Here is a 26,503-nt window from a genome sequence, read left to right on the forward strand (position 1 = left end):
ATAGTGACAAGCACGATTTACCTAAAATGCAAGAACAGCACATATCAAGAACTAATTTTCACTCAATATTAAGAACCAATTTTTCTAAGATAACCAAAATGAAATATGCTCGAGCTTACTTCGTAGTTTTGGCAGCCATAGAATCTCCCTTTCGGATTTGCAGGTTTCCAAGAAATCACAATCATGGGTTCTTTGCCACAATGAGATTGATCATTGTTTGTTCCCATTGTACTTTGCAATGGATGAGCTTTTTAGACGTCTTTTTCTGCTCTTCTTTTACTACTTGTAAGTGACCATACTGAAATTTTCTTCTTTGATTGGATGTTTGATGGCTTACAACTAGGGTTTTAATAGCTAAAAAGGGAGCAAGGGGGAAAAAAGGATTTGGTGGCTTACAGTTTCCTTTTTTCAACAAACAAAGAGAGAAAACGAAGCGTGTTTTCATTTTTATTCTTGAAATTATAGGCATGTAAGAAAGATATGTACTTTTTGGCCGAAAAAGTAAGCAAAAATGAGCTTTGGAACCAATCGAGTAGGCTTTTTTATATTGAAAGACTATTGTGGCTGATTTTTAATGTAAGAGACTAAAAAAGTTTTTTTTTAAAAAAATGTGAGGGACCAATTTGATAAATTTTCCTTTTGTATTTTATTATTTTTTGAGACTTCTCATTTCTCATGGTAGTAACTAATGTTGAATAAACGAGTCATGGTATCTAATTATCTGTCAAGCTTTTACTACGTGTTTCTGTTAAACAAATATTTACTACATTTTCCAAGTTCTTTTTCCTTCATTAATAAAAGGGAGATCTCTTTTTAATAAAAATCAAAGACAACGGAAACAGGACTGCTAAGATCTTAATAGCGGCATTTTTCTGGCCCTGATTGGGCATTATTCTGGCCCTGATTGGGCATTAACACAATGAAAAATGCATTCGTAAGCTGTAACACAATCATTGGCATATGAAGTAAATAAGGCAAAAAGGAAATTGACTGAAGAAGTTTTTATTTAGTGGTTAAGTTTCAAATTTCAGGATTTGGAGATTTTTGGGTCAAATTGCCTTTTACTACTCTTCATTTCTTGAATTCCACATCTTCTCACGGTAGAAATTTTTTTTTTTTTAACAAAAAGGCAAAAAGGAAATCAATAGACGGACGAAGAATCACTCTAATGGTATTTAACAACGGATTTCTTGTCTAACTTAATAGGCAGAGTAAATATTCATGGAAAAGGAAGATGAAACAAACGTTCAATACCAGGGAGATTGACACGAGTGTAAGATTAAATAGTTTGTACTAAACTCCATTTTTTTTGGGGGTTTAGCAGTACTAAATTCATTAGCTAAGGACCATCAGCAAGGAAGTTATACCATAAAAAAGAAAAACCACTCATAAATTGATTAAAATGGCTTCTAAACCAGACGTATTATTGAGAAATGCAGGGCAAGAACTGTGAAATCCCTGTTAATGACGTTGCAGGTCAGTTAAAATGCAATTGCCACAAGAGCATCTTCAAATTTCTATCACAGAAAAGAAATCATCCAAGGCTGTGAGTTTTGTAACCAAGAAATTTTCTTGGAAAAGGATTATTCTGAATCCATCAAAACTCAAAAGTAAAATGCCCCTATTTGATACTCATTCTGAATCAACAAAATCCTATTTTGATGCTTATAATCCTGACTGAATCAATAAAATTAAGAATGAAGAGCCAAACAAGTGCAAACTTTGCTGTTTGAACAAGAAGTGGGGCAAGCTTGTCATGAGCCTTCTGCTTCTGCAGCTCATTTAGTTGCTTGGTGTTCTCCCACCTGATTATTCAGTGGTTTCAATTTCTCAGCAGCAGCACTAGCTGCAGATGCTGCATCACTCAGTCCAAGTTTCTCTAACTCTTTTGAAAAGCTATCCACGTCAGCAGCAGAAATTTTATATGGACTATGGGCAGAGCTTGGAAAAGAACCACTTGTTACTTCTTCCTTGTACCCCAAAAGAGCTTTATTGATGACATCTCCGACATGTGCATACTGTTTGCAGAACCTTGGAGTAACCTGCAATAATTGCGTATCAAGCACTAATGAGTTGTCAAATCCGGTATTTTATGAAGGCAAGGAGATTGAGAAAAGTGGAAGATCCAGAAAAGCGAAATAAAATCCCAAACCTTAGCATGATGTGGGTGTTGTAGCATCCCTAAGAGATCATGGTAAACTAGCACCTGGCCATGTGAATTGATAAAAGGTGGGAAATAAAATATTGTCAGTAATTTCAGCCTAACGACTCATAGTAAAGAAATAGGAGGGCCCTGAACTTGATCATTAAGGATAACAAAACATGAAGAGAACTTACGATGCTGGCCATGTTGCAATGTTAACCAATAGCATCAAAATTTACAGTGCAATAGAAAAACGTTGCAAATCAATGAGAAAGATCATAAGTATCAACATTTGGTGGGAAAGGTTTTCATATTTTGCCAGTAACTACTAAGGCAAAGTTGGCAGATGCAAGCATACGAAGTCAAAGCATTGGCTTTTGTTCAATTTTCACTACATCAAAAGGATACATTTCTGAAGTTTGCCAAGAAATCAATATATCCTCTAAGCGGATAGATGATAATTCCTAATGAATCCATAAAACATTTTTCTCGAGCAAACAATCTTCCAAAGAAATCTTACCCAAGCACATAGTCAGGAAAAACAAAAAAGAGGAACTTCACCAGGATGTCCACACCTCTTTTAACAATATGTCACTAACTGTCATCACTGCAAACGGCAGGCAAAAAAGTTGACCTAAACAATATCATCAAGCAGTTGGAGGAAAAGTTCATTCACTTCATCAAACCGTTGAATGTGACCATTTTCTCTTCAGACGCTCTTCAAAGTTGTTAAGGTTCAATGGCAAGTCAGACTGATTAAACAGCTTTCAAGGTTTAGAATATTGCTTATCTTGTTACTCAATCAAAATTGTCCTAAGCTCTATTTCAACCAATAACAGTCAATTTGAAGAGAATATGTAACCAATTTACAAAATGCATCAAGGAAAATGAAAATTGTCAATACTGACTTAGTAACTAACCAAAACCTCATGGAACCATTTACTTATTTTTGGAATATGTTTAACAATATTTGTCAGTCCTGGGATGAAGAAACAGAACTTAAAAGCAACAAACCTGACCACTACAAAATGGACCTGCACCAATGCCAATAGTGGGGATTTGAAGAGCTGATGTTGCTGCAGCAGCTACAGGTGCAGGAACACATTCCAGAACAACAGCGAAACAACCTGCTTCCTGCAATGCTATGGCAGTCTCCACGACCTGCAGAAAGACATAATTACTCTTTAGATAAAGTTCCAAAAATAACCAAACAAAGCCCTGGGAGAGCATCCCCTGCTAAGGATAGGATTATGAAAAGATTACCTTTACAGCACCAGCAACATTTCGACCTTGAGGTCTAAATCCTCCCAGAACGCTAATAGCCTGAGGAGTAAGCCCAACGTGCCCCATAACAGCAATCCCAGCTTCAACAATAGCTTTAGCTGCAGTAATTCTTGATGGTGCTCCAGCTTCTAATTTAATTGCATCCATTCCTCCTTCCTTGAGTATCCTAACTGCTGTATCAACTGCCTGCTCACAATTCAAACTGCAATATCACCAACCATTGCACATTCAAAAGAGAAAGAAACCACATTTCGTCTAATTCTGACAGAAACTGCATAATATGAATTTGCTAGAGCCTTGCAAAGAATAATATGAAATAATTAACCCTAACATGGACTTTCAGCAACAGTTTCACTTAAAAAGCCAACAGTTGACAGGGACGGGTGTAAGACGACTCAGTATATCCGTATTCTTCCATATTTTTTTCCTGTTCAAAAGTCTGCCTTCCCAATTTCCCTTTTTTTACCCCTCTATTTCCTCAAAACCAAATTTTAAAATGCAAACCTCCATCAAATAATAGAATAAAAAACAAATGGGATTGAAGTTGCTTTCATAGTAACATCACAATACTGAGAATATGCATAACTACCCAGAAAAAGGTAAAAACTGAAGGTACTATTTTTGCGGGCAACAAAAGGAGAAGCATGCACATCACCTGATGAGTACTGGACTCGTAAGTACCAAAAGGTAGGTCCCCAACAAGGAGTGGATTCTTGGCGCCTCTTGCCACGGCACGGCAATGAACAAGCATTTCTTCAAGAGTAATAGGCAAAGTGGTGTCATGGCCATGAACCACCATGGAAGCAGAGTCACCCACAAGGCAAATATCAATGCCAGCAGTGTCAAGATGCACTGCAGACGGATAATCATAGGCTGTCACCATTGTTATGGGCTCCCCCTTTTTATGCTTTTGGCGTAAATTTGTCAGTGTCACTCTTTGGTTTGGATCCTGCGGCTTTGGCCCTCCATAAACTGTGTTCTCTGGAACATTGCTCAAACATCCTGTTCCCAAAAGGATCTTGGAAAAGGATTCCCTTTTGGTGATAAAGCCTAAGGACTTCCTGATTGAAGTGAGAACTGCCATTCAAACCTGGAAAATAAAATCGAGATTTTAACTTTCTTAGAATCTTGTACGTGGAAATGTGAAGGGTCGTAATTATATTATATAGGAAATTGGGGTGGAGGGAGGGGTTTGGTTTTGTTGGCCCCTTCACTTCACAGCTCAGTTTTGGGGCTGCCCCACCAGCAGAACAATTGGGGAAGATGAGAAATGGGGATACGCTGGGATACGTTAGGTGGACTGGTGGGCTGGTCACAGGTCAGTCAGCAAACGAAAATTGCAACCACTTTTGGCAGTGCCAGGTTTATATATAAAAGTTTTTGTGGGACGTTATCCATGACGAAGGACGCAAATTGCAAATTGCAAATTGCAATTTGCGACTACCCAAAATCCCAATCATCTTTTTATCTTCCCAATCACCTTTTTATCTCACATACATCACATCACAAAAAGTGCTACAGTAAATATCTCAAATAAATCATCTAAATAAACTCTTATCCAAACAAACTCACTTTCTTTTGACATTTTAAGACATCGACAATATTTGCATCCTTACAAGCTCGGTTATCGCCTCCCACCATTCGCTACAAAATGTCGCAAGCCACTTTAAGTGGCTTGGATCGATAGGTGGTTCGGTTTCTTCGATTTTTTCTTGATCTCTTCATATCTTTCTCATCGTAGTATAGAATAATTATAGGTCTATTATTTCGACAAAAAAAAGACAATATTTGCATCCATAATTATAGGTCTATTATTTCGACAAAAAAAAGACAATATTTGCATCCTTATGACCAGCTTTTGCGATTATATTTCTGCTTCTTGATTTTTTTAACCACAAGGCTGGTGGCCGTTACTAAGTCATTTAAACCTTGCATCCCACTAATTGTCACATTAGATCTGGTGGTGATTCAGTCCCTACTGGCCCTCCTAGCTTTAGGAGCAAGACTTTTTTTCCTTTATTTTATGATTTCCCGTTAAAGGGAAATTGCCATGTTTATTAAGGCAATAATGTATCCTGTTTCAAAAGTTGAGTAGGTGATCGAAAAAAATAAGCTGAACTAAATTATTTACAATAAAACAGTAGTGAGCTTTATGTTGATTTTTGAATTTATAAAAAAAAAAAGGTTAAAATTCTTAAAAGTCATATTGATTTTTTAATCATTATGAAAGGTCGTAGTGAAAGGTAAGGTTATTCTTTCCCTATCTGGTTGAATCTTAGAAATGGGGCTTGAAGGAAGGATATATGTAGAGGACACAGAATACATTTTCTTCAAGCATGGTAGCTGAAGGAAACTATTCGATCAGCATTTCCTCATTCATAAATTGAGGCCTGGCCTACGATCAACTACAATAGCCTAACGTGGTCTTAGGACTAGCAGTGTTTGCAGAAAACAAGAAAGAAAACATGAAAGTGGGAGGCAAGCATTCAAGTCAAAGAACTGCTCAATTAATTCAAAATGAAGCATTAAAAAGCTTCGCAGCTGCAAATATTAAGCTGATGATACGTGGTACTAGCATTTGGGATCCCGGAAGGTGGGAACAAGTCCACCTGAAAACAAGTTTCTTTCAGGACAACATATTACGTAATTAGCGTTTTCTCCGATGATACGCCTTTAAGTTGCCATTCTTGTGCCAATGGCAGAGAGCTAGATCTCTAATCAAGCAAAAAAGCTGCAACAGCTGAACTCTTGATCTTTGATCCACCATTTCAGCTCTTTGCCATGAGACAAAAAGCTTTCCACTACAGTACCATTATCATGGTTGATTTCACAGGGAAGTCTTCAACTTAATCTCCTGTTTGGTGCAGCTGGTAAGGCCAGAGGAGATTAATGAAATAGAAGTGTGACGGCCACATTGATGGGAAGTGTAATCTTTTGCCTTCAACTCCCATAAATGTAAAGCAGAAGTACGTTCTTGGGGCTGCCATTATGGGAAAAAGCCATCCTGAAAGACGACTTTAAATTGTTCGAGACTCTCCCTCTGACACGAAAAGAAGACAAAGTCAAAGGTATAATTACGATTTCCAGATAATTTCATTTATGCAAGACTCAAATCCACATTCTCACCTGATAAATAGTGAAAAACACTAAGGCAGAATGCGCTTTAAGATACCACTCCCAGCAACCATTCTAGCTGCCACAAGTCCAGCGGCGAAAGCAGCGCCAAATACAGTATGCAACCTCACACAGTAATATTTTGCCATAAAAATTTTTGTGTTGTCCTATAAAGTTGTGAATTAGATCAAACTTCAGAAGCATATCCAAGAAATTATAGAAAGGACAGTAAACGAAGGGCCAGTATTATCATAGAGAACTAAAATGGTTCTGTGGTTCTATGTTGGGAGAGGGTTCACAAAAATGAATTCTTTTTCATTTTTTAAGGAAACAAAATGCGGCATCCATCAACTGCAAAGGTAAGGGTTGGCTTGGCAGCTGCCACACCATGTCCACCATTGCTTATGTAGTAAATTTTGGAGATCCTACCTAGAAGTACATTTCAGTGTAGTTCACTTAAACTGACGTATTGAACCCTCCATAGGTTATCACTCAACAAATTCAGTTCATGTGTGGCTATCTCACATATAGTTTTCCAATTTAAAGTGGATTCTTAAGACTTAAATCATCACTCACCTGGTGATTTTCTGCCACATATCTAATTACCAATCTCCCAATTGGGACTGTTAGTCCACAAAGAATCTGAAACAAAAGGGCAACCAAATTTGAAAATTGATATGAGGAAAATCTTTTAAGCAACAATGTGAAGACAAAATTGAAGTGCACTAAAACAAATTTTGACTAATGTTAATGTCAATGGCCCTCCAAAGTAAGCTTCTCCACTTCATGAGGTGATCTGTTAGCAATAATTTTGGCTTTGTCCAAGCCTACAAGCTAATAATAAAAGGAGTTAAAACACGCCTTAAAACTCACAATGCATGTGATTGGAAGTCCGCCAAAAAGACCAAGAACAAGCAAAGATGAATAGAGAACCACCACAGCAATTTTCACCACATCAGAGCCTGCTCTGGTACCCAGTCTAACCTGGAATAACATAGTGAGATGTGCATGATTAATTGATCCTTCAGCTTTTTCTTTTCAATGAAATTTTAATCATCATTATCACTGCACTAACCAAGGGGGACATTTTTCCAACTGCCATATCATCCTTTACCTGGAATACTCATCATAAGTTTAGTAGTAAAAGTACATGGAGAGGAAGGGAAGGAGGGAAAGGAGGGAGGAGAGGGAGGGAGACTACCTGATGAAAGTGGCTACAGAAGAGGATCAGACTTGTTGTTAAACCAACAAGAATTGATGCAGAAAGGACAGTGCCGGTAATTGGTAGCTCACTATCATTATACAGAATGAATTGCATAAGCAAAAGAATTTCCATGTAGTAATTGCAGGTAAACTATACAAGTAACTACCATGTCCTGCTCTGAAGCAAATAAAAGGCAGTTGTAGCAAATGGGCCAAATGCTGCAAAGCATAAGGGTTCTCCAAGTCCCTGGTAGCTTAGCCGAAATGGAGGGCACTGCAACAAAAGTTTTTGGAAGGACATGAGTTTTTGGACTTTCCCATGCACAGAACAGTTGACAGGCTATAAGAAAGAGAATTGCTCCAAGATTTATTGCTTAGAATTTGTTTAGTAGATGTCCCTCACTAAGAATATGGTGAGAGAGGGTGGGGAACCTGAGATGAACATGAAGGGGTATGAATTATAACGTCATGCAGTATCAACATAAGGTTTGCAGCTCTCCTGATTAGGGTGCTCCAGAAGTACTATAAGATGGTAAAGAGACCAAGAATTCCACATGGATGAAGTGGGTGCAGGTATGAGAACATAAAAGCACATGCATCACATAAAAAGTAAGCTAAAGCCAAGAAGACCCATTGTAATCTGTAGTGCTTCTGTAGAAACAGTTTACAGGCACAATAGCTTCCATATTTGCTTTTCAATTCCCACAAGCCTACTCCATCTTGATCCACCTTATGTTTATTCCAATATGAATTGTTTAATTTGATGCTAGTTTAACTGGTGCAGCAAGGGATATGCATGTGCTTTGGGATTATCTAATTTTGTGCAAATTGTACCACCTGGTATATGTACCCACAAGTGATTGCAGATGCCAGTAATAATATTGAGCGCACATTTCCTGCCTCCAAGGATGCCCAACTAAGCCCCATAAAACCCAGAATGAGTGATAAAACTGCAGCAACAAGGGTCCCTGTACGGCTTCCATCAAATAATACAGTTCCAATTAGCCAATTTAGAACAAAACTGTTTGGAGGAATGTAGAAGACAAACTCTAACGTGCCTCCCATGTTTGAAGAGTATTTAAATAGTTAATTATACTTTGTTTAATTTGACTCAATTGAGAAGCAAAAAGTAGCAAAGTCACTGGGGTAACAAGAATAAAACACTAAACATGAAATCTTACCTGCCCAGTATATTGACAACTGACTCTTTCTTGTTCTTATCTGCCCCTGTATCAAAGTCATAAACGTCGTTGCTGCCCATATTACACATATATAAATGAAGGGGTGAAAAGCAGTCAGCTGATATCCAAATTAAATAGATCAACTGGTGATATGCTAACAAAGAGCATATCAACCAAATGACAGGAAAGAGAGATAAAGTAACACATAAGAAAGATGGAGAAAACTTTAATGAACTTGACAACCTCACTCCATCCTTTGATCAAAGAACAGAGATTACAAAACTAGAGAACCTCATTTCTATGTTCAAAAATCCTTAGCTGCAACAACTCCCAACCCCTGAGGGGATGCTTCCTATTAACTAAATGGAGTTGATTTTTCCTTTTCTAGTCTGACATATTACAGCAATTAACTCCAAAACTCTTTTTTCCTTTTTCATCTTTTGATCAATATTTGTACAATAAATTTATTGACATTTATCAGAATGGAAGAGATACCAATCTGAATCCTAAAAGATTAAGCATCTAACCTTAAGTTGAGCCAAGTGATGATAAGAGCTGACGAGGCCAAGAGAACAACAAAACGCCCAGAAGAAAACAGGCCTGTCTGCAAATACGCAGCTGCACTTGCTACCTATTTGCAGTAATAGCAGCATATTATAAAGAAGCTAGTAATTGAGTGTTATACAATAGACGTTTGTCGTTGACTGACTGAATGTTCCAAATAATCCTACACTAACAAATATGCGGAAAATTAATCATTTCAATAGCAGAGCTCACTCTCTCGCACTAGAACTACTATTAAATCCAAAACAGCATGTTTTTGAATTCCCAGGCCGAAGTTTAGAGAGCAGTTAATAGTGCTATGTGCCTAAAAGAAGTTAAAGAAAATAATCCTATCACTAAAAGTCAGATAAAAGCTAAGAAAACAAAAAGGTTATAACTGCCATGCAATGATACTTACAGCTAGTGGAATCAAGGCAACAGAATAAATTGGTAACTTGATCGCCCTCCATATTATGGTTGCTCTAGGAGTGTCATCTTTTTCCTCTTCAATGATAGTATCAGAAGTACTCTGGAAAAAGGTTTTCCATTGTTGCCTTTGCTGCTTTACTGCAAGTTGCATTATGCTGGGCTGGTGACATGTTTTAGGACACTTGCAGAACCAGGGCCTTCTTATGTTTCCAGACAAGGAAGGCACTGGACAGAATCTGCAATAAATTTTGTTTAAGATGGTATATAAATGAGGAATGTTTTCCATCTTGTGCCATCTGCAGACTCTGATTGACTCCTTGACTGGCCATAAAACTAGTAGCCCTCTTCTCACCCAGAGTAATAGATAAATCCTGCACTACCTCTTTAGCAATGACAATAAACCTGAATCTGATTTGAGCAGGTTACTAAAGCTAAGAAAGACAGGAAGCCAATACTTCCTTGACAATATAACCTTCATCATAGTAGTTTGTAGGTGTAGCCTAGAGTAATATGTGTAACTTTCATTGTGCTTGTCCTTCAGTTGAATCACTCTCTGTATCTGATATTTCGTTTCCTTTAAAAATTGAAAGAAAGAACAGCTGAGATCAGTTACGTTGCCTACATTCTTGTCTAATGATTCAGTTTGTCAGAAATGAAAATCACCTTCTCTAAGTTGTCAACTCCAAACCCTTAACATGAATCGGAAAATGAACAGCCAGTTCAATTCAGAAAATCAGCTAGATTGCTGTTAATTTGATGTGGATTTGAAATTTGTCATAATAAATTTTTCTTCTTCCTAATTAGTTAGTTAAGAAACCCTCAATCAGCAGTAGTGGTTGAAAAGGCAAAGGCAGAGCATTTTGAAGACGAAGAAGTAACACATTCAGTTATCTTTAGATAAGGGAACTTTGATTGGGAGAAGCAACTAAAATCATGTACTCAACAAAACTCTCAGCAAAACCAACTGCTAGAAGATTAGGTAGGAAACCAAGTTAGGTGTTTTATTATCATTCTCCAAGCATCTTACTCAAAAAGCTTTAGTAAAAGTTAGCAAGTACCATAAACAAAAACACTAAGCAACATTGATCGAACAATTTGGGGTGTTACAACCTCTCTCTCTCTCTAAACTCCCCCCCCCCCCCCCCCCCCCCCCAAACACAACCCTTTTTTTTTTTTTTCTCTGTTGGTGGTTGCCAAAATTTAGGTGACAATGTCCAAGCTAGCAGTGAGCTTAACAACCTGAAAGAAGTCTTTTTTATTTCAAATTTTGCATGATATGAACATGTTGTAGCACAAAATATATGAGAAATTACATTTGAAAAGGGTGAACAAAGAAATATAAGTGGACTTGCCTTGTACTGTTGTCTCTGTAAAGAAAGTGATCGTTGAGTTTGTTAAGGCCAAAAGCACCGTTCGGGTAACAGAATGTAGCTGCCATAGCCAATCCTACTGCAAAAAAGATGCATATTTTTCAGCAGTATTGGGGTTAAGTCAGGTAATCAAAATTAATAAGGATAAACATTTACCAGCAAAGAGAATGCATTAAAACTACTAAAACAACAAGAAGAAACTTAGAACAGCACCCTCCACCTTGAGAAACAGACAACAAGTACCCAAAAAGAAGACCATGAAACAAGAAGGCACAGTCGGCACTCACAGTTGAAAATTGCCAGAGGAAAAGAAGTAAAGGCTTAGAGAATTAGAGGTAATACCCATTATTCCATGAACAGCAATGGAAGAAGCAAGATAAACAGCAGGACTAGGATAAAGGAAGTTGGAAGTGGGAAATTCACCCCAGAGAGGGAACAAGACGTTATCCACACCGGAGAGTGGCGCAAATCTAGCCGGACCAATAATGTGTAGCCATGTTGGCATGTAAATAAAAGGCGCCGCACCCGCTTCATAAGCTTTACAGTTTACTGAGGATGGATCGTTTGGACCAATATTCCTGTTGTACGAATATTCCGTACAACTGGGTGCTGACTGCTGAAAAAGTTACCATTTAAAGCTACTGTCCATCAAAAATTGCCTCGAGGTTAAGATTATCTTGGGTTATTATCAACGAACATTTGCCTAATATCATAGGAATTTTGCAAAAGGAAAGTAATTACAATGACTTCTGGGAAAATTTGGAGAAAGAAGATGGGAAGAATTGAAATTCGTACGTAGGGTTTAAATTTTTTTTTTTTCAGGAAAATTGTGCATGGGAATCATGTTAAATTTTATGTATTTGAAAAAGAGATAATGAATATATTTTTAAATGATTAAATTACCCTTATAACGTTGTGCACTTTTTTTTTTTGTTGCCTGCCACGGTATCCAGAGCTTTGCCCTGACTAATCCGTTGGTCGACCCGGATCGCACACCTGGTTGTGATGGGTGAGTCTCCCAACAAGGGTAGCTGCATACGCCAGGTTTCGAACCCGAGACCTGCTTAAGCGGAACCAAGCTGCTTACCACTTGGCCCAACCCCAGTTGGTTCGTTGTGCACTTTATTAATTTGAAATGTGCACCTTAATGATGAAAGGCAACCGAATCAGACTTTGTGCTCACATGTCAAGATTCATTCATGCACACATGCCAGATTCATTCAATTAAAAGGAAAAAAAAAAAAAATCGATAGTGATCAACTCTAGATTAGTTGAAATATTATTATACCATCACCAAACATCGAGAGGTTTATGAAAAAGAATATATCTAATCTCTATATTAAAAAAAATATCGAGGCCAATAATACTCGACTCTAGACATTGAGAGGTTTACAAAAAAAACTAGATATCTTACAAAAAAAAACCAATCTGTTAATCTTGAAGTCTTATTCACTCTATAAGATTTTAAAAAACTTATTAACATATAGTTATCATAAGTTTAAAATAAACTTATGATAAGTACATGTTTTGAACTTGTGATAACTATATGTTAAAAACGATTTTTTTAGGGAGCTCAAAGGAAAAAAAAGGATTTTTTAGGGAATTAATTTGGAGCAGTCCTTCAACATTTAAGGTGGTTTTAATATTCCAACGTAACCTATTTTGAATTTTGAGTAGATTGCCATGTATGAATAAAGGATAACATTTTTGAGAATCCTAAAAAAGTATCAATTCGTATTGCATGAAGAATGGGATAACCTACAACTGGGCTTAGTATGGCGGATACAAATAATAAAGAGAGAAGGGGGGGGGGGACTGTTCCACATCCATAAGCTATAAAGCCAGCATGTCAGCAGAGCTCTGGGGTATGAGAAATGATTCAGAGATTGCAAACTCTACGAATATAGCTCATTTGGAGGTGGAAGTCGACTGTTCTGATATAATTTCCTTGTTTCACTCGAATGATAACAGTAACACTGATCATTATGTTCGTCCCATGTTGTCGGATTGCAGATTCCTCCTATGGCAGCTCCAGCAACTTAAGACTCTCCCATGTTTATCGTGAAGCCAATAGATGTGCTGATGCGCTAGCAAGGATTGGATGCAATGTGGACAGCACTTTTGTTATTTTTGATGTCTGTCCACCTGAATTGGCTTCAGTTTTTTTATGAGGACCAACGTGGAGTCTGTTTCCGGCGTTCGATTCCTCTGCAATGTTTTTTTGCAGTATGTAAACTGAATCCTACTTTTATTAATGCTATTCTCCTTTTATTACCCAGAAAGAAAAGAAAAAAAAAGCTATAAAGGCATTCCCAAGGATACGAGGGAGTATAGAGTTACACAAGAGTGGAAATTCGGACACTGACCAATCTGTTTAATGGTCTAAATAGCTAAACTCCTCTCACAAATCTGGAAAATCCCTTGACAATTTCTTGATCTGTCAAGGGCAGCATCGCCAGCCGCTTGTCCCAAGCCCGTGTTCCTCGAATAACGCCACAGAGTTGAATATATCAGTCGTAGCAATTGGATTTTGTTCAACACTGTAACAAGAATAATGTCTCATGGCTTTTGGATTCATTAGCCATTAGCCCCTCTGAACGACGCTAGCATCCGTTCTCCACAGACAAATCTTTCTTGCGTCTCTGCCCTGTCTCTTGGCGTCACGGGAACCACTGGGGAAAAGCGCCGTCCGTACAATACATGAAGTTGTTTGTTCATTTCCCCCCAGCCCAGGCTTAACTTAGCTAACACAGTAATATACTAGCTAGCTTTAAATGCCAGCATCCCTTTTGCAGTGTATCACAATTCTGACATTTTCAACCACAATTTTGATTCTTCATGGCTTATCCAATTTGCAAGGATTCGCATGCACACCTGCCCGACCTTGAACAATGTGAAAAGGATGCGCTTGATGTTGAAACGGTTGATTTTGTTGCAGGTGGAGCACAATATGGTTTTCATGGGAGAGGAGTATACTTGACGTGGAAGGACATTTGGGTGACAGTTTCCAATGTAAAAGAAGGCACCAAATTCATTCTGCAAGGACTTAATGGTTATGCAACTCCCGGTCAGCTCCTGGCGATCATGGGTCCTCCTGGTTGTGGCAAATCAACTCTTCTGGATGCATTGTCTGGTAAAACAACAACTTAAAACTTTTTATTTTATTTTCTTTATACTTGTACTTGAACGTCAGCTCCTATTAAAAAGCCTGTTAATTTTTTAACAGCACTGTCCATTAGAAAACTTAGCAACCGGACTGAATCTTTTGTAATTTTCTCCATTGGCGCAATATGGAAACTTGAATAATCATGGCCAATCTGTTGATGTAGTGTTTTCCCATTCGAGGTTTTTCCTTTTATGTTCTAAACTTCCAATGTGTTGTTCATTTACATAGGTTTCTGGATGTGTAATCTTGATTTCGTGCCACCCCAAAATGCAGCTGTTAATTTCCTCTCTGTACTTCGCATAACAAGTCCAAATCCTGGTTTCCACAAAATTCTGTCCCATTAATGCCCCTTTTCAAGTGTTTCAGTAGAAATTTTGGAATTTACTAGCAGAAACTGTCAACTCTTTCAGGGAGGCTAGGCACAAAGATGAAGCGGAGTGGCGAAATTCTGATTAATGGCCGACAACAAGAGCTTGCATATGGGACATCGGTATTTGCTCTTCTCCGCTGTTATCTTACAATGCCAATTACAAAACTACTCTAGTTCTAACTTTTGCTATCACTTTTAGCCACTAGAGTTAAATTCTTGGTCTATGGAGTTGAAAATTAAGAGCAGCTGCGCACACGGATTTGGGTGATATTCATTGACATCTATGCAAGAGCCAAAACATACAGAAATCAGATAAATAAATTGTTCCCAGAGACCATTTTATCACTTCTGTTGATGGCAGAAGAAAGTCAGATTCACATCATGATTGACTACATGAATGGAGATGAACCCTGTTCCTTCTACTTGATTGGTAGAAAGGGGAAACCTTCTATACCTCTGGGATCACAGGAGCTCTTTCTTGCCATTCTCATTACTTGATCCTGATGGGATGTTTTCCCCCCTTCCTTGCTAGAAACCTGAGTTCGAGGGCACAAATATAATGTAATTAATATAATTGGGGCTCCTCAAGTTTTCAATAGGCCATAGAAATCACTTATAGCTAAAAGTACTATAAAATCTGTAACTCATTACCTTGTGCTTCTTTTAGGCCTACGTGACTGATGATGACATCCTAACATGGACATTGACCGTTAGAGAAGCTGTCTACTATTCTGCTAACCTCCAACTGCCAAATGCAATGTCGAGATCAGAGAAAAAAGAGAGAGCAGAGAGAACGATAAGGGAAATGGGATTGCTTCCTTGCTTTGATACTAGAATTGGAGGCTGGGGCATTAAAGGCCTCAGTAACGTGCAAAAGAGGAGAGTGAGCATTTGCATGGAAATTTTGACGCGACCCAAGCTTCTCTTCCTTGATGAGCCAACAAGTGGACTCGACAGTGCTGCTGCATACTGTATTGTAAATAGAATTGTTAGACTGGCTCGGCATTATGGGATGACTGTGGTAGCATCTTTGCATCAACCTAGCAGTGAAGCCTTCAAGCTCCTTGACAATCTTTGCCTCCTCTGTTTGGGTAGGACAATATACTTTGGACCTGCCTATGCTGCAAATCAGGTGAGTACAATATCCTAGAATTGTTAAACTGGCTCAGCGCCCCAGTATCTTAGCTGACTTTGCTTTCTGAAGTTGAGATGTGAAATCCGTTTGAGTTGACTGATTTTTGCCTGCTTCAGTTTTTTGCAGTGAATGGCTTTCCATGTCCTGCTCTCCAGAATCCAGCAGATCATTATCTGAGGATGGTCAACAGTGATTTCAGTGAGGTACTTAGCCAGTTAACTTCACCCTTAACACCTGGCCTTGGGCTCCTTAGCCACTGCATAGAGCTTAAAGCTGTTCCAGGCCGGAGGTTGGGTTGACTCCCCTTTCCCACTTCCCCTTGTACGTTGTCATTTAGGTATCTGGTAATTGAATAAAATGTGAAACAATTTTAGGACATTCAATACGGTGCAGGAGGAAAGACAACCACAAGGGAAGCAATTGATATGCTGGCAGAATCTTATAGATCGTCTGATGCCTATAAAGATATCCTGAGACAAGCAGCAGAGATGGATAAACAAGTAAGCCACTTGAACTGATGGAAGACCTGAAGCAAAAGAAAAGCTTGCGCGATGTTTATTAACAATTGAATATTCTTTGACATGCTAAATTTCTCATTTATGAGGTGCAGAGCACTGGTACGATGGAGAAGAAGGGGAGCCCCGCAAGCTTCTTTATACACTGCCTCATCCTCATTGAAAGGTCATTTCTGAATATGTACCGTGATGTAGGGTACTACTGGTTGCGCCTTGGTATATACATTGCATTAGGTTTGGGTTGGGTACCGTGTTCCATAATGTTGGAAACAGTTACAGCTCCATCAATGTAAGTTCAATCATCAGTGTTTCTATTGACTAGGTAGGAGTTTCACGCCATGAATTTTTAATGTTCTCAGATATTCAAGTTTCCCATTTTTGTTTAGGCCAGAGGTTCTATGCTTATGTTTGTAGCATCGTTATTAACCATCATGGCTCTTGGAGGGTTCCCATCAGTTGTGGAAGACATAAAGGTTAGACCATTCATTTTATTATCAACTTTATGATTTCCCGGAACAATCTGTTGGATATGTTTTGCCTAATTAACATGTGTAGGTCTTCAAGCGTGAAAGATAAAATGGGCATCACGGTGTTGCAGCATTTGTTGTCAGCAATACAGTTTCTTCACTTCCTTTCTTGCTCCTAATATCTATGATTCCTGGAGCAATTTTTTATTACCTTTGTTGGACTTCAGCAGGGAAGTGACAGATTTTTGTACTTCATAATGGTACTCATTGCATGTCTTATGTTGGTTGAGACCCTTGTGATGATTGTGGCGACCATAGTGCCAAATTTCCTCATGGGACTCGTCACCGGTGCTGGACTTCAAGGTTTAATGATGTTAAGCGGCGGTTTCTTTCGACTTCCAAGTGATTTACCAAAGATTTTTTGGAAATATCCGATGTACTACATTGCCTTTCATAAGTATGCATATCAAGGACTATACAAGAATGAATTCCAAGGGCTAGCATTTCCCAAAAATCTGTTGGCCGGAGGATCATCTAATCTGGTAGATGGTGAAACTATTTTGAGGGATATCTGGCAAGTGGAGATGGGTTACTCCAAGTGGATTGATCTGGAAATCTTATTTGGAATGGTGATTGTACAGACTCCTACTCTTTGGGACTATCAAGATTGCAGAAAAGTTTTAACTTATCAGGCTCGCACTATAATGCCCTGTTTTTAAACTCGGACCGGACCGGCCGGTTCGACCGATCGAACCGGGAACCGGCAAGTTGGTCGGTCCGAGTTAATCCTAAAAATCGGGAAATCAAAAATTCGGTCAAACCAGGTCAAAACCCGAGTTTGACCGAAAAAATGAACCGGGTCTCTTTTTTTTTTTTTTTGAAAGGGCAGAATATTTTTAATATGATGTTTTGATCCTTAAGTTGTTAAAAATTATTTACATATTTCAAATATTTCATACTTTATAAATGTTGTCTTAAAGTTTGGTGTTATTTTTCAATTAAATCCATAATTTTAATTCTAAACTTGTTAATGCTTATTAAATAATATAAATTGCTACTTGATTGCTCTAATTTATTTGTATTTTCTTATTAAATATATTTGAAACATCAAATATATATATGAATATACCTTTATTAATATTAACATGTTATTAAGTATTTTACATATAATATTTTAATTTTTAATAAATTTTATTTATGACGTTATCCGGTTCAACCCCTATCGAATCCGATTGAACCCATTGACCCCTGAGCTCGACCGAATCGATATCTGGTCCGATTCTAAAAACATAGCTATAATGAGGTCCGTTGGTTGGTTGTGTTAGCACGAAGCAGCAGTTTGTAAATTCCAAACTCCCACCAACAGGTAGGGTAGAATGACACGAGTAGATGGCATTGACAGTTTCTAAGAAGTGCAATAGTAACTAACTGAGATTCCATCACTTCTGGTGTCTTTAGTATCCTCAGAGATTGACGAAAAAGCATCTAACTTGATTTATGGTCTGTTAGATAACATAAAAAATTGTTGAAACTGAACCTATTCAAACATTCAGATGTTTCGAGTGTTTAATAAATAAAAATCCATCTGCTGAACTTGTGTGTATTTTTTTCAGCACAAGAATCCTAACTGCATGCTTAATTCTGATAATAATCAATAGAATTACTTCAACTACCTTATCTTATCTACCAAAACTACCATTGTTTGTTAATTATGTTCAAAATTTTTATCTAATTAAACAACTTGATATTTTCTATCTAACGATTTTTTGTTTTTCTTTTCTCCCTTTTTAATGACTTTCACATCTTCTCCATACTCCTCATACACTATATTTCATCTTTTATACTAATTTGATTTAAAAAATAAATATTGTCATTTTCATACCTAACAATTTTAAGTTAATTAAATCATAGGTTCTATTTCTTTTTGAATGAAAAGATATAAGGGCAAAATTGTCAAATTAAATTTATTAAACATTCAGTTATAAATATTTATCAAATAGTATAAATCGGTTTGGTATTGAAATTCAAACTTTCATATATGTCTTTTCAGTGCTTAAAATTCAGCAAATTAATTATTTCAATATTCAAATTTCAAAATTCAGACTTTTGAATTCAGATTCAATTTTATCAAACGGAACCACCTTAGAAGTAGTGCAAAATCTGGTGAGTTGCCTAGTTACTTGGACGGACCATGTGATTTCAACTTTTGTTGCTGTCTAATCTAACCTGTTAATTCTGGTGGAGGGTAGTCCCAAGATTGTTGTTTAGAGGTCACTTCAGTGAGAAAATGAATCACTGGACGCCCAATAAGGCAAACAGCAATTAAACATCTTCCCATTTTCAGTTAGCTCTAAGTTGCTGAGCGTTAAAAACTTTTCATTAATATCCCTGTGTATACATCAATAATCATGATTTATACTAGAGGTGGCAAAATGGGCGGGATGTGCTTGGGTTTGTGATGGAACCGAGTCATATGGATTTGGGCCCAACCTTACCCATATGTGTTTTGGGACTAACTTGGGCGGGATCACTTTGGGATGGGTTTAGATTGATCCCGCCCAATACCCAAATCTATTTTCTACATATTTTTTTTCCTTTAATTCATTTTTATTTTTTTATATAATTTTAATATTTTTGATTTATTAAATTTTTTTAGTTTTATTAAATAAACATGCAAGTGCTTTATACTCAGGATTCCCATAAAAAATTGGATTAACAAATAAAGGAAAAAATAGATATACAGTCATATTCCAACATATATCAAGATGACCAAGGTACTTAAGGTGTTGAATATTTATCCTCATCATTGTCCAAAGATGACAGGTCTAAATTGACTGAAATGTTGAAAATTCTTGTGGATAATGACTAGGAAAACTACTAGATTATATTTTCTAGTATGACTATAAAAATTGTTAAAGATAATTTTTTAATCTAAGACTCCGTTTGGATTGGCTATTTTTTCAAAAAATAAGTTTTTCAAATACAATGTTACAGTAATATACAATAACTCAAAAAACATCCCATCCATATTAGTATATCAAATATTTCAAAAAAATTTTATAGTAAAAAATTTTCATATACACTGCTATAATAAAATATTTCAAAAATACCCCCCAAAAAATAGCTAAACCAAACAGTGCCCTTGTTATTTGAGCCCAATGGGTACCCAAGTATTCCCATCAATTAATGGGTACAATTGGGATTTGTCCCATTTTAAACCCAATATCAAAATCCAATACCCATCCCGCCCAAAGTCCCCATGGGCATGGGTAACCCATTGGGACTTGGGACAAATTGCCACCTCTAATTTATACATTTTCCTTGCCTTGTCTATGCAAAAAAAAAAAATCAGAATATCAGACACACTTGTTGATATTCCATTGATCCGAAGATCGTGCACAAGCTGATTGGGTGCCAAGATGACAGCTAAATGGATGGGCTACAGGAAGCCATCCATGCAGAGTAGCGCGCTAGCTAGTACTGCGATGACAACATGGCAGCGGCAAAAAATGCAATCAAACTCAGAACACAGCTACTAATAACTACTAACTACTCAGGGTGCCCACATGATGGATGCGTGTGAAGAATAGATACAACTACTACTACTATTTTGCAAGACCGAGCCTAGAGGAATGAGCCTTTCGAGGTTTCAATTAATTTGATGCTGAAGTTGTCGCAGAATGGAATAACAAAGGCCGACGCGGAGAGTGCGTAACCTCAAAAGTCCTCAAGTACGATACGACGAAGAAGACAATTCTTTGATGGGATAATTTCAGAAGCCTCCGTTTAAGATTTCTGATAGCTGCGGCCAGTGCCCCTCTAATTTGAATAATCACGCATGCACCCACTATTTGTAACTAGTAATCATTTGAAACTATTCATGGCCAAGATTTGACCACATCTCCTGCTGGATATATCTTTCTGAGTTTTCTCTATACCATTAAGTACTCGTGCCAAAAGCACAATCTCAATCAAATGTAAATTCAATACAACGGGTTTATCTTCAAACAGTACGTAGTTATGCAATGTAAGTATCCTTTTAGCGTTGGTAGCCCGCAACTTGATTGCAATAAAAAGATGATCTCGAGTTGCCTTCAAGCAGAAAGTGGCAAACCTATGCAATTTAATGATTTACATGATCATCTTGAGATTTCAAGAACCTGCTTTAATGCATTAACAAGGACTCCTTGTGTTCGGCTTCAGAAATCACGATCACCCATACAATTGGCGACTTTCCAGCCCACCATGATTAAATCCATCTACTAATAAATCATTTATTGCATGTAAATCATTAAAACTACTCGCACTGATCAACTCCTTCTCTACTCCACTAAAATTATACGTAAATGGCATTGGGGGTCTTACTATATATATAAGTATTGTATCCTCAAAATATTCCTAGCTAGCTCCCCTAGTCCCGAAACTACTTCAGCATGGCTTCTCCAAATCTCGCCTCCCCATCTCCTCTTAGCTACGACGACTATGCTGATGTGCTGATGAATTCGCCACATCCTACTGTTTCAGAAATCAAGATTCCATTAGAGGTGGATGGAGATCATGAAGATGGAAAGGAAAATGCTGGTCCAGATTACTGTAAATCTAACTCAAACAGCAAAGGCGTGTTTTTAACGTGGGACGACTTGTGGGTTAGTGTTCCTAATGGTAAGAAGGGGTGTAAAGCGATCCTTCAAGGGCTCACGGGCTATGCACGTCCAGGTGAACTTTTAGCCATTATGGGTCCTTCTGGCTGTGGCAAGTCCACGCTGCTTGATGCGCTAGCAGGTGCTACGAGTCTTTTGCTCAATCTTTTACGTGCCAGAATTCATGTGTTTCCTTGTTATCTCAAAACAATTACTCCCTCTAGAAAAATTGGTATGCAGAGAGACATCCAACATCTACTTGCTTTGAAAGAACATTTATACCAACTACTTGCTTTTAAAATCTCAGTCTGCAAGGCATCAAAACTTGGTCCTTGTAATGGCTTGGCCAAAACCCAATTAATTTGTCCTTTTCTTAGGCCTTAAATAACAAATATGGTAGGGGATTTTGTGGCATGAAACCCAGACTAAACTTCTTTCCAACTCTATATGGTGGTATGCTTATTTCAGGAAGGCTTGATTCAAAATCAAAGCAAAGGGGGGAAATTTTAGTTAACGGCCGAATGCAACAGCTAGCTTATGGAACGTCGGTATGACCAATACTTTTCTTCTTCACCACGCTTTCAACACGGCAGCATGAGGCAATATATAGTAATGATGCACCACGCTTTCACCATGCTTATAGTAATGATGCATGAGGCAATATATTCTGACCAACAAACAAACACACCGTTTACCAGATTTATACGTGCCAAAGTCTGAAATTCTTTCCTCTCAGATTGGTTGATTTGATTGCCTTAAACATGTATTCTTATGTTGGATTTTTCTAACAAGTGCCCGCTAGATACTTGTTACTGCGCTTAAATCACATCCATCTACCATGTAACTATGCAAAACACAAAATAATGATTACTACGCTATCTTGCATTTATTACTCCATCAACATCTGAATTCTATCTTCGGGGCACTCGTAAGATAGAAAATTGTCGATAATAATTTGGAATTTGAATCCTAACAAAAAAGTAAAATAATTATACTTTATTTAACTATGACATTTATCTTGCAAAGGGTGGTGGCGGGGGAAGAGGGGGAAAGGGGAGCCGCCCTCCAAAATTTTACAAATCTTTTTGTATTTCCTTAAAAATTTAAAGATTTCGCTTTTGTCTTTGTACAAATTAGACTTTGACCCCCCAAGATTTTGGAAATTCTTATACATCCCTTTTAAATATTAAATATTTTCATGTATATCCTTAAAAAATTAGACTTTGCCCCCCGAGATTTTTATGAAATTGTAAAAGTATTCCTTCTAAGTGTACAACTTTACTAGTTTTACCCCCCCCCCCCCCCCCCCCCCCAAAACAAAAAACTCGACTTCTGGTTCGGCCAGTGCTTATCTAATACTATATAAAATATTGAATCATTCCAGATTTTGGAAGGCGTGATTATAATCAAAATACAAAGAAAGAAATTTAGTAACAGATTCCTTGAAAGTTCTATATGTACGAGTCTTACCAAATGATACTTTTTCTGTATTAAAGAAAAAAGATCTCTAAATGTATAGCCCTGTATAATCTTTTTCTTTTTTCAGGCTTATGTGACTCAAGACAATATCCTGACATGGACTTTAACCACAAGAGAAGCTGTATACTACTCCGCCCAGCTCCAACTGCCTAACACTATGTCAAAGGCAGAGAAAATAGACAGAGCAGACAGGACGATCAGGGAAATGGGATTGCAGAGTTGTATTGACACCAGAATTGGAGGCTGGGGAAGCAAAGGTCTCAGCGGTGGACAGAAAAGGAGAGTAAGCATTTGCATTGAAATGTTGACGCGACCGAAGCTTCTTTTCCTGGATGAGCCGACAAGTGGACTCGATAGCGCTGCTTCATACTATGTCATGAATCGAATTGTTGAACTTGCCAAGGAATATGGGATGACAGTAATAGCATCAATGCATCAGCCTAGTACAGAAGTCTGCAATCTGCTTGACAACCTTTGTCTCCTTTCCTTGGGTAGGACCATATACTTTGGACCTTCCTTTGCAGCAAGTCAGGTGAGTATGTTTAGTGTTGGACTTTGGTTTTTGGTTGCTTTGATCTGAGAGAAAATAGTTATTGCGGATGACTAATTTTTGTTGTCAATTTAGTTTTTTGCAAGGAATGGTTTCTCTTGCCCTGGTCTACAAAATCCGGCAGATCACTATATAAGAATGATAAACACAGATTTCGATGAGGTAAGTGTATAACAGCCCTTTTCTAAGTTATGCAGCACTCCTCTATAGTATTTTGGGTGTCAAGCTTATAATTTCAGTAAACATCGAAACCATGTGTAGGACATTGAATCAGCTGCTGAAGGAAAGACAACCACAAGGGAGGTGATCGATAAGCTTGTCGATTCTTACACATCATCTGATATATATAACCTGATCCTGAGTGTAGTAGCACAGATAAATGGACAAGTAAGCTCTCCTGAATAAGCTAGAAGCGATAGTATATGAAAGTTTGAGCAACTCCTTTTACATTCTTCAATATGTTAAACCTTAAAGATGCAAATGTTGAATTAATATATTGTAGCAACTTCGAGTGATGGCGAAGAAGAGGAGACGTGCTAGCTTCTTTATGCAGTGCCTTGTCCTGACAGAGAGGTCATTTGTGAATATGTACCGTGACCTAGGCTACTACTGGCTACGTCTTGCTATATACATCACTTTAGCTTTTGGCTTAGGTACCGTCTTCTACAATGTTGGAAACAGTTACAACTCCATTAATGTAAGCCAAATCTTTCGTATGCATTTAGCAGTTTTTCTAATTTTACTTCCCCCTGCATCCATATTCTACTATTTAGAAATGCTTGTTACCATTTTGTTCAGGCAAGAGCCTCAATGCTCATGTTTGTAGCATCATTATTGACTCTCTTGAGTATTGGAGGTTTCCCATCATTTGTGGAGGAAATAAAGGTCAGAAGAACATTCATTTTTTGCTCTATTTCTGTCACAGAACAACCATCCTGATTAATTTTGTGACAAGTAAATGCATACAGGTTTTTCAACGAGAAAGATTGAATGGGCACTACGGGGTTGCAGCATTTGTTATTAGCAACACAGTTTCATCAGTTCTCTTCCTGTTCCTCATAGCTGTCATTCCCGGAGTGATTGCTTATTATCTGGTAGGACTGCACCGGGGAACTGAAAGATTTCTCTACTTCACTATGGTACTCTTTGCTTCTATTGTGTTGGTTGAAGGCCTCATGATGATTGTAGCAAGTTTGGTACCAAATTTCCTAATGGGATTGATCATTGGGGCTGGTACTCAAGGTGTAATGATGCTGAGTGGCGGTTTCTTTCGTTTACCAGATGATTTGCCAAAAATATTTTGGAAATATCCAATCTACTACATTTCCTTCCATAGGTATGCATATCAAGGCCTATACAAGAACGAGTTTGAAGGGCTGAAATTTCCCAGTAATGAGTTGATGACGGGTGGATCTTCTCCGATTGATGGTGAAACAATTTTGAGAGATACATGGCAAGTTGAGAGGGGCTACTCCAAGTGGATTGATCTGGCAATCTTGTTTCTAATGGTGATCATATACAGGCTCTTATTCTTCGGGATAATCAAAGTAAGAGAAAGCATTAAACCTCTGGTCAAACGTTTTCACCTGGGGCTTTCGTATAAGAAAGAATGATTTGTGAATTGCTCACTAGGTTACTTTAAAGGGCCAAGAGAAAGAAGCTCTGGCTGGAGATTTAATAAGTTCTGTATCAGACTCTTTTCGTTAGTCTCAGTAGTATGTTACATTACTGGCCTAACATCAATCTTAGCACGTCCAAATATTATGGTGAGTCTGTATTTCTCTTGTTGGAAGCAAGAACCATCCTGGAGTTGGATGAGTTGAACAATATAATTGAGAAAGTTTTAGCTGTTAATCACTAAAGCGAACCGCTTCAATTTGTATAAATAAATTATCCGTCAAAGAAATCACGATCGTCATTCTTCGAATCTATTTCTTTAAGAGCAACGAATTTGCACGTGATGCAAAAGATGACGTCGATGAAACCAAATATATTACTCCCCGGAAGGGAAAAAAGGTTAGGGTGCGTTTAATAAAATTGAAATCTGAAATTTGAAATTTAAAATTTGAAATCTGAAATCTGAATCTATTAAGTTATTGAATTGTTAAACATTAAATCTAATACATTTGAGTGCATATCACATTCAATGATAAATAAATAGGTTAACATTTAATTTTGGAAGCAAATTTTGTCTACAAAATTCAGTGTCACTTAATTAATTCAGATGTTTAATTTTTTATTATCAAACAATTTGAATATATTGAGATCTGAATCCATTAAATTTAAGTGTTGAATTGGATTACTTCTCCTCAGTCCTCACAAATCGCTAGTAGAATGCCAAGATGGTTTGTAGCTCTACACAATCCCGTTAAATTCCTTCAACCCAACTAGAATGTATTCCATGGGAAACAGAAGCTACAGTAAGAACTTCCAGGGCTGACGTCAATTTCAGTATTTTACCTGCTTGTTCGCTGGCCTAGCAGTGATAAGACAAGTAGAACTATTAGTGCAAAAATGGAAGGTGACGAAAAGTCTAACATGTGTAGGCATGGACCGGGGCAAGAAGCAACTGTCCCGAAGATTATGTGTATTTTACACACGATATAACCGTGTTTACATACGGTATACCTTATTTTTAATAACGTGTAATTTTAAAACAAAATTTTATGAGTTCCACACATGTTAAAAACGAGGTACAAGATGAAATCTGAACTTTACAATTTTTTTTTGCCAAATCTTGGTCATGACCTGCCAGGAACCGCTGCTTCTCTTCCGTGTAGGCATGGTATCTGTTTCTTATACACGTGTCATGGGACCTTTCCAAAAGGAGGAAACTCTAAAAAGTTTCTTGCATATTACCTGAATTTTATTTTTTAATTATATAATAAGCATGTTGTGCAACAAAAATATATAT

General features: G+C 37.6%; 3 protein-coding genes and 1 pseudogene across 8 annotated transcripts; 2 read left to right on the forward strand and 2 right to left on the reverse strand.

Moving 5' to 3' along the window:
• Positions 1-1,481: 1,481 nt before the first annotated feature.
• LOC113731630 (3-methyl-2-oxobutanoate hydroxymethyltransferase 1, mitochondrial-like) lies at positions 1,482-4,751 on the reverse strand. Its single transcript, XM_027257000.2, has 5 exons — positions 4,083-4,751; positions 3,407-3,613; positions 3,158-3,304; positions 2,153-2,206; positions 1,482-2,042 (listed from the first exon to the last, which is right to left on the reverse strand). Exons 1-5 carry the CDS (start codon positions 4,509-4,511, stop codon positions 1,779-1,781), a joined length of 1,101 nt encoding a protein of 366 aa, XP_027112801.1. The 5' UTR covers positions 4,512-4,751; the 3' UTR covers positions 1,482-1,778.
• Positions 4,752-5,912: 1,161 nt separating this feature from the next.
• Positions 5,913-11,787, reverse strand: LOC113731629 (2-carboxy-1,4-naphthoquinone phytyltransferase, chloroplastic-like). 5 transcript variants are annotated; one of them, XM_027256997.2, is made up of 13 exons: positions 11,610-11,787; positions 11,250-11,346; positions 9,887-10,133; positions 9,453-9,556; positions 8,926-8,997; positions 8,582-8,720; positions 7,912-8,018; positions 7,743-7,833; positions 7,617-7,655; positions 7,415-7,525; positions 7,118-7,183; positions 6,554-6,708; positions 5,913-6,467 (listed from the first exon to the last, which is right to left on the reverse strand). In XM_027256997.2, exons 1-12 carry the CDS (start codon positions 11,770-11,772, stop codon positions 6,574-6,576), a joined length of 1,371 nt encoding a protein of 456 aa, XP_027112798.2. In that variant the 5' UTR covers positions 11,773-11,787; the 3' UTR covers positions 5,913-6,467; positions 6,554-6,573. The 5 variants fall into 5 exon arrangements, with proteins under 5 accessions (XP_027112798.2, XP_027112800.1, XP_071935727.1 ...); XM_027256999.2 differs by having other exon boundaries at positions 11,555-11,649; XM_072079626.1 differs by having other exon boundaries at positions 9,887-10,471; positions 11,610-11,628.
• A 2,313-nt stretch (positions 11,788-14,100) lies between these two features.
• LOC113728704 (ABC transporter G family member 1-like) lies at positions 14,101-17,739 on the forward strand (annotated as a pseudogene).
• A 3,568-nt stretch (positions 17,740-21,307) lies between these two features.
• Positions 21,308-25,443, forward strand: LOC113731628 (ABC transporter G family member 1). Of its 2 annotated transcripts, none has more exons than XM_027256996.2 (8): positions 21,308-21,702; positions 22,029-22,108; positions 23,107-23,571; positions 23,665-23,751; positions 23,851-23,976; positions 24,092-24,286; positions 24,388-24,474; positions 24,558-25,443. In XM_027256996.2, the coding sequence occupies exons 1-8, from the start codon at positions 21,354-21,356 to the stop codon at positions 25,200-25,202; spliced, it is 2,034 nt and encodes a 677-aa protein (XP_027112797.2). In that variant the 5' UTR covers positions 21,308-21,353; the 3' UTR covers positions 25,203-25,443. The 2 variants fall into 2 exon arrangements, with proteins under 2 accessions (XP_027112797.2, XP_071935728.1); XM_072079627.1 differs by having other exon boundaries at positions 21,308-21,636.
• The last annotated feature ends 1,060 nt before the right edge of the window (positions 25,444-26,503 follow it).

Source organism: Coffea arabica, chromosome 2e (genome assembly GCF_036785885.1).
Source record: "Coffea arabica cultivar ET-39 chromosome 2e, Coffea Arabica ET-39 HiFi, whole genome shotgun sequence".
Taxonomy (NCBI): domain Eukaryota; kingdom Viridiplantae; phylum Streptophyta; class Magnoliopsida; order Gentianales; family Rubiaceae; genus Coffea; species Coffea arabica.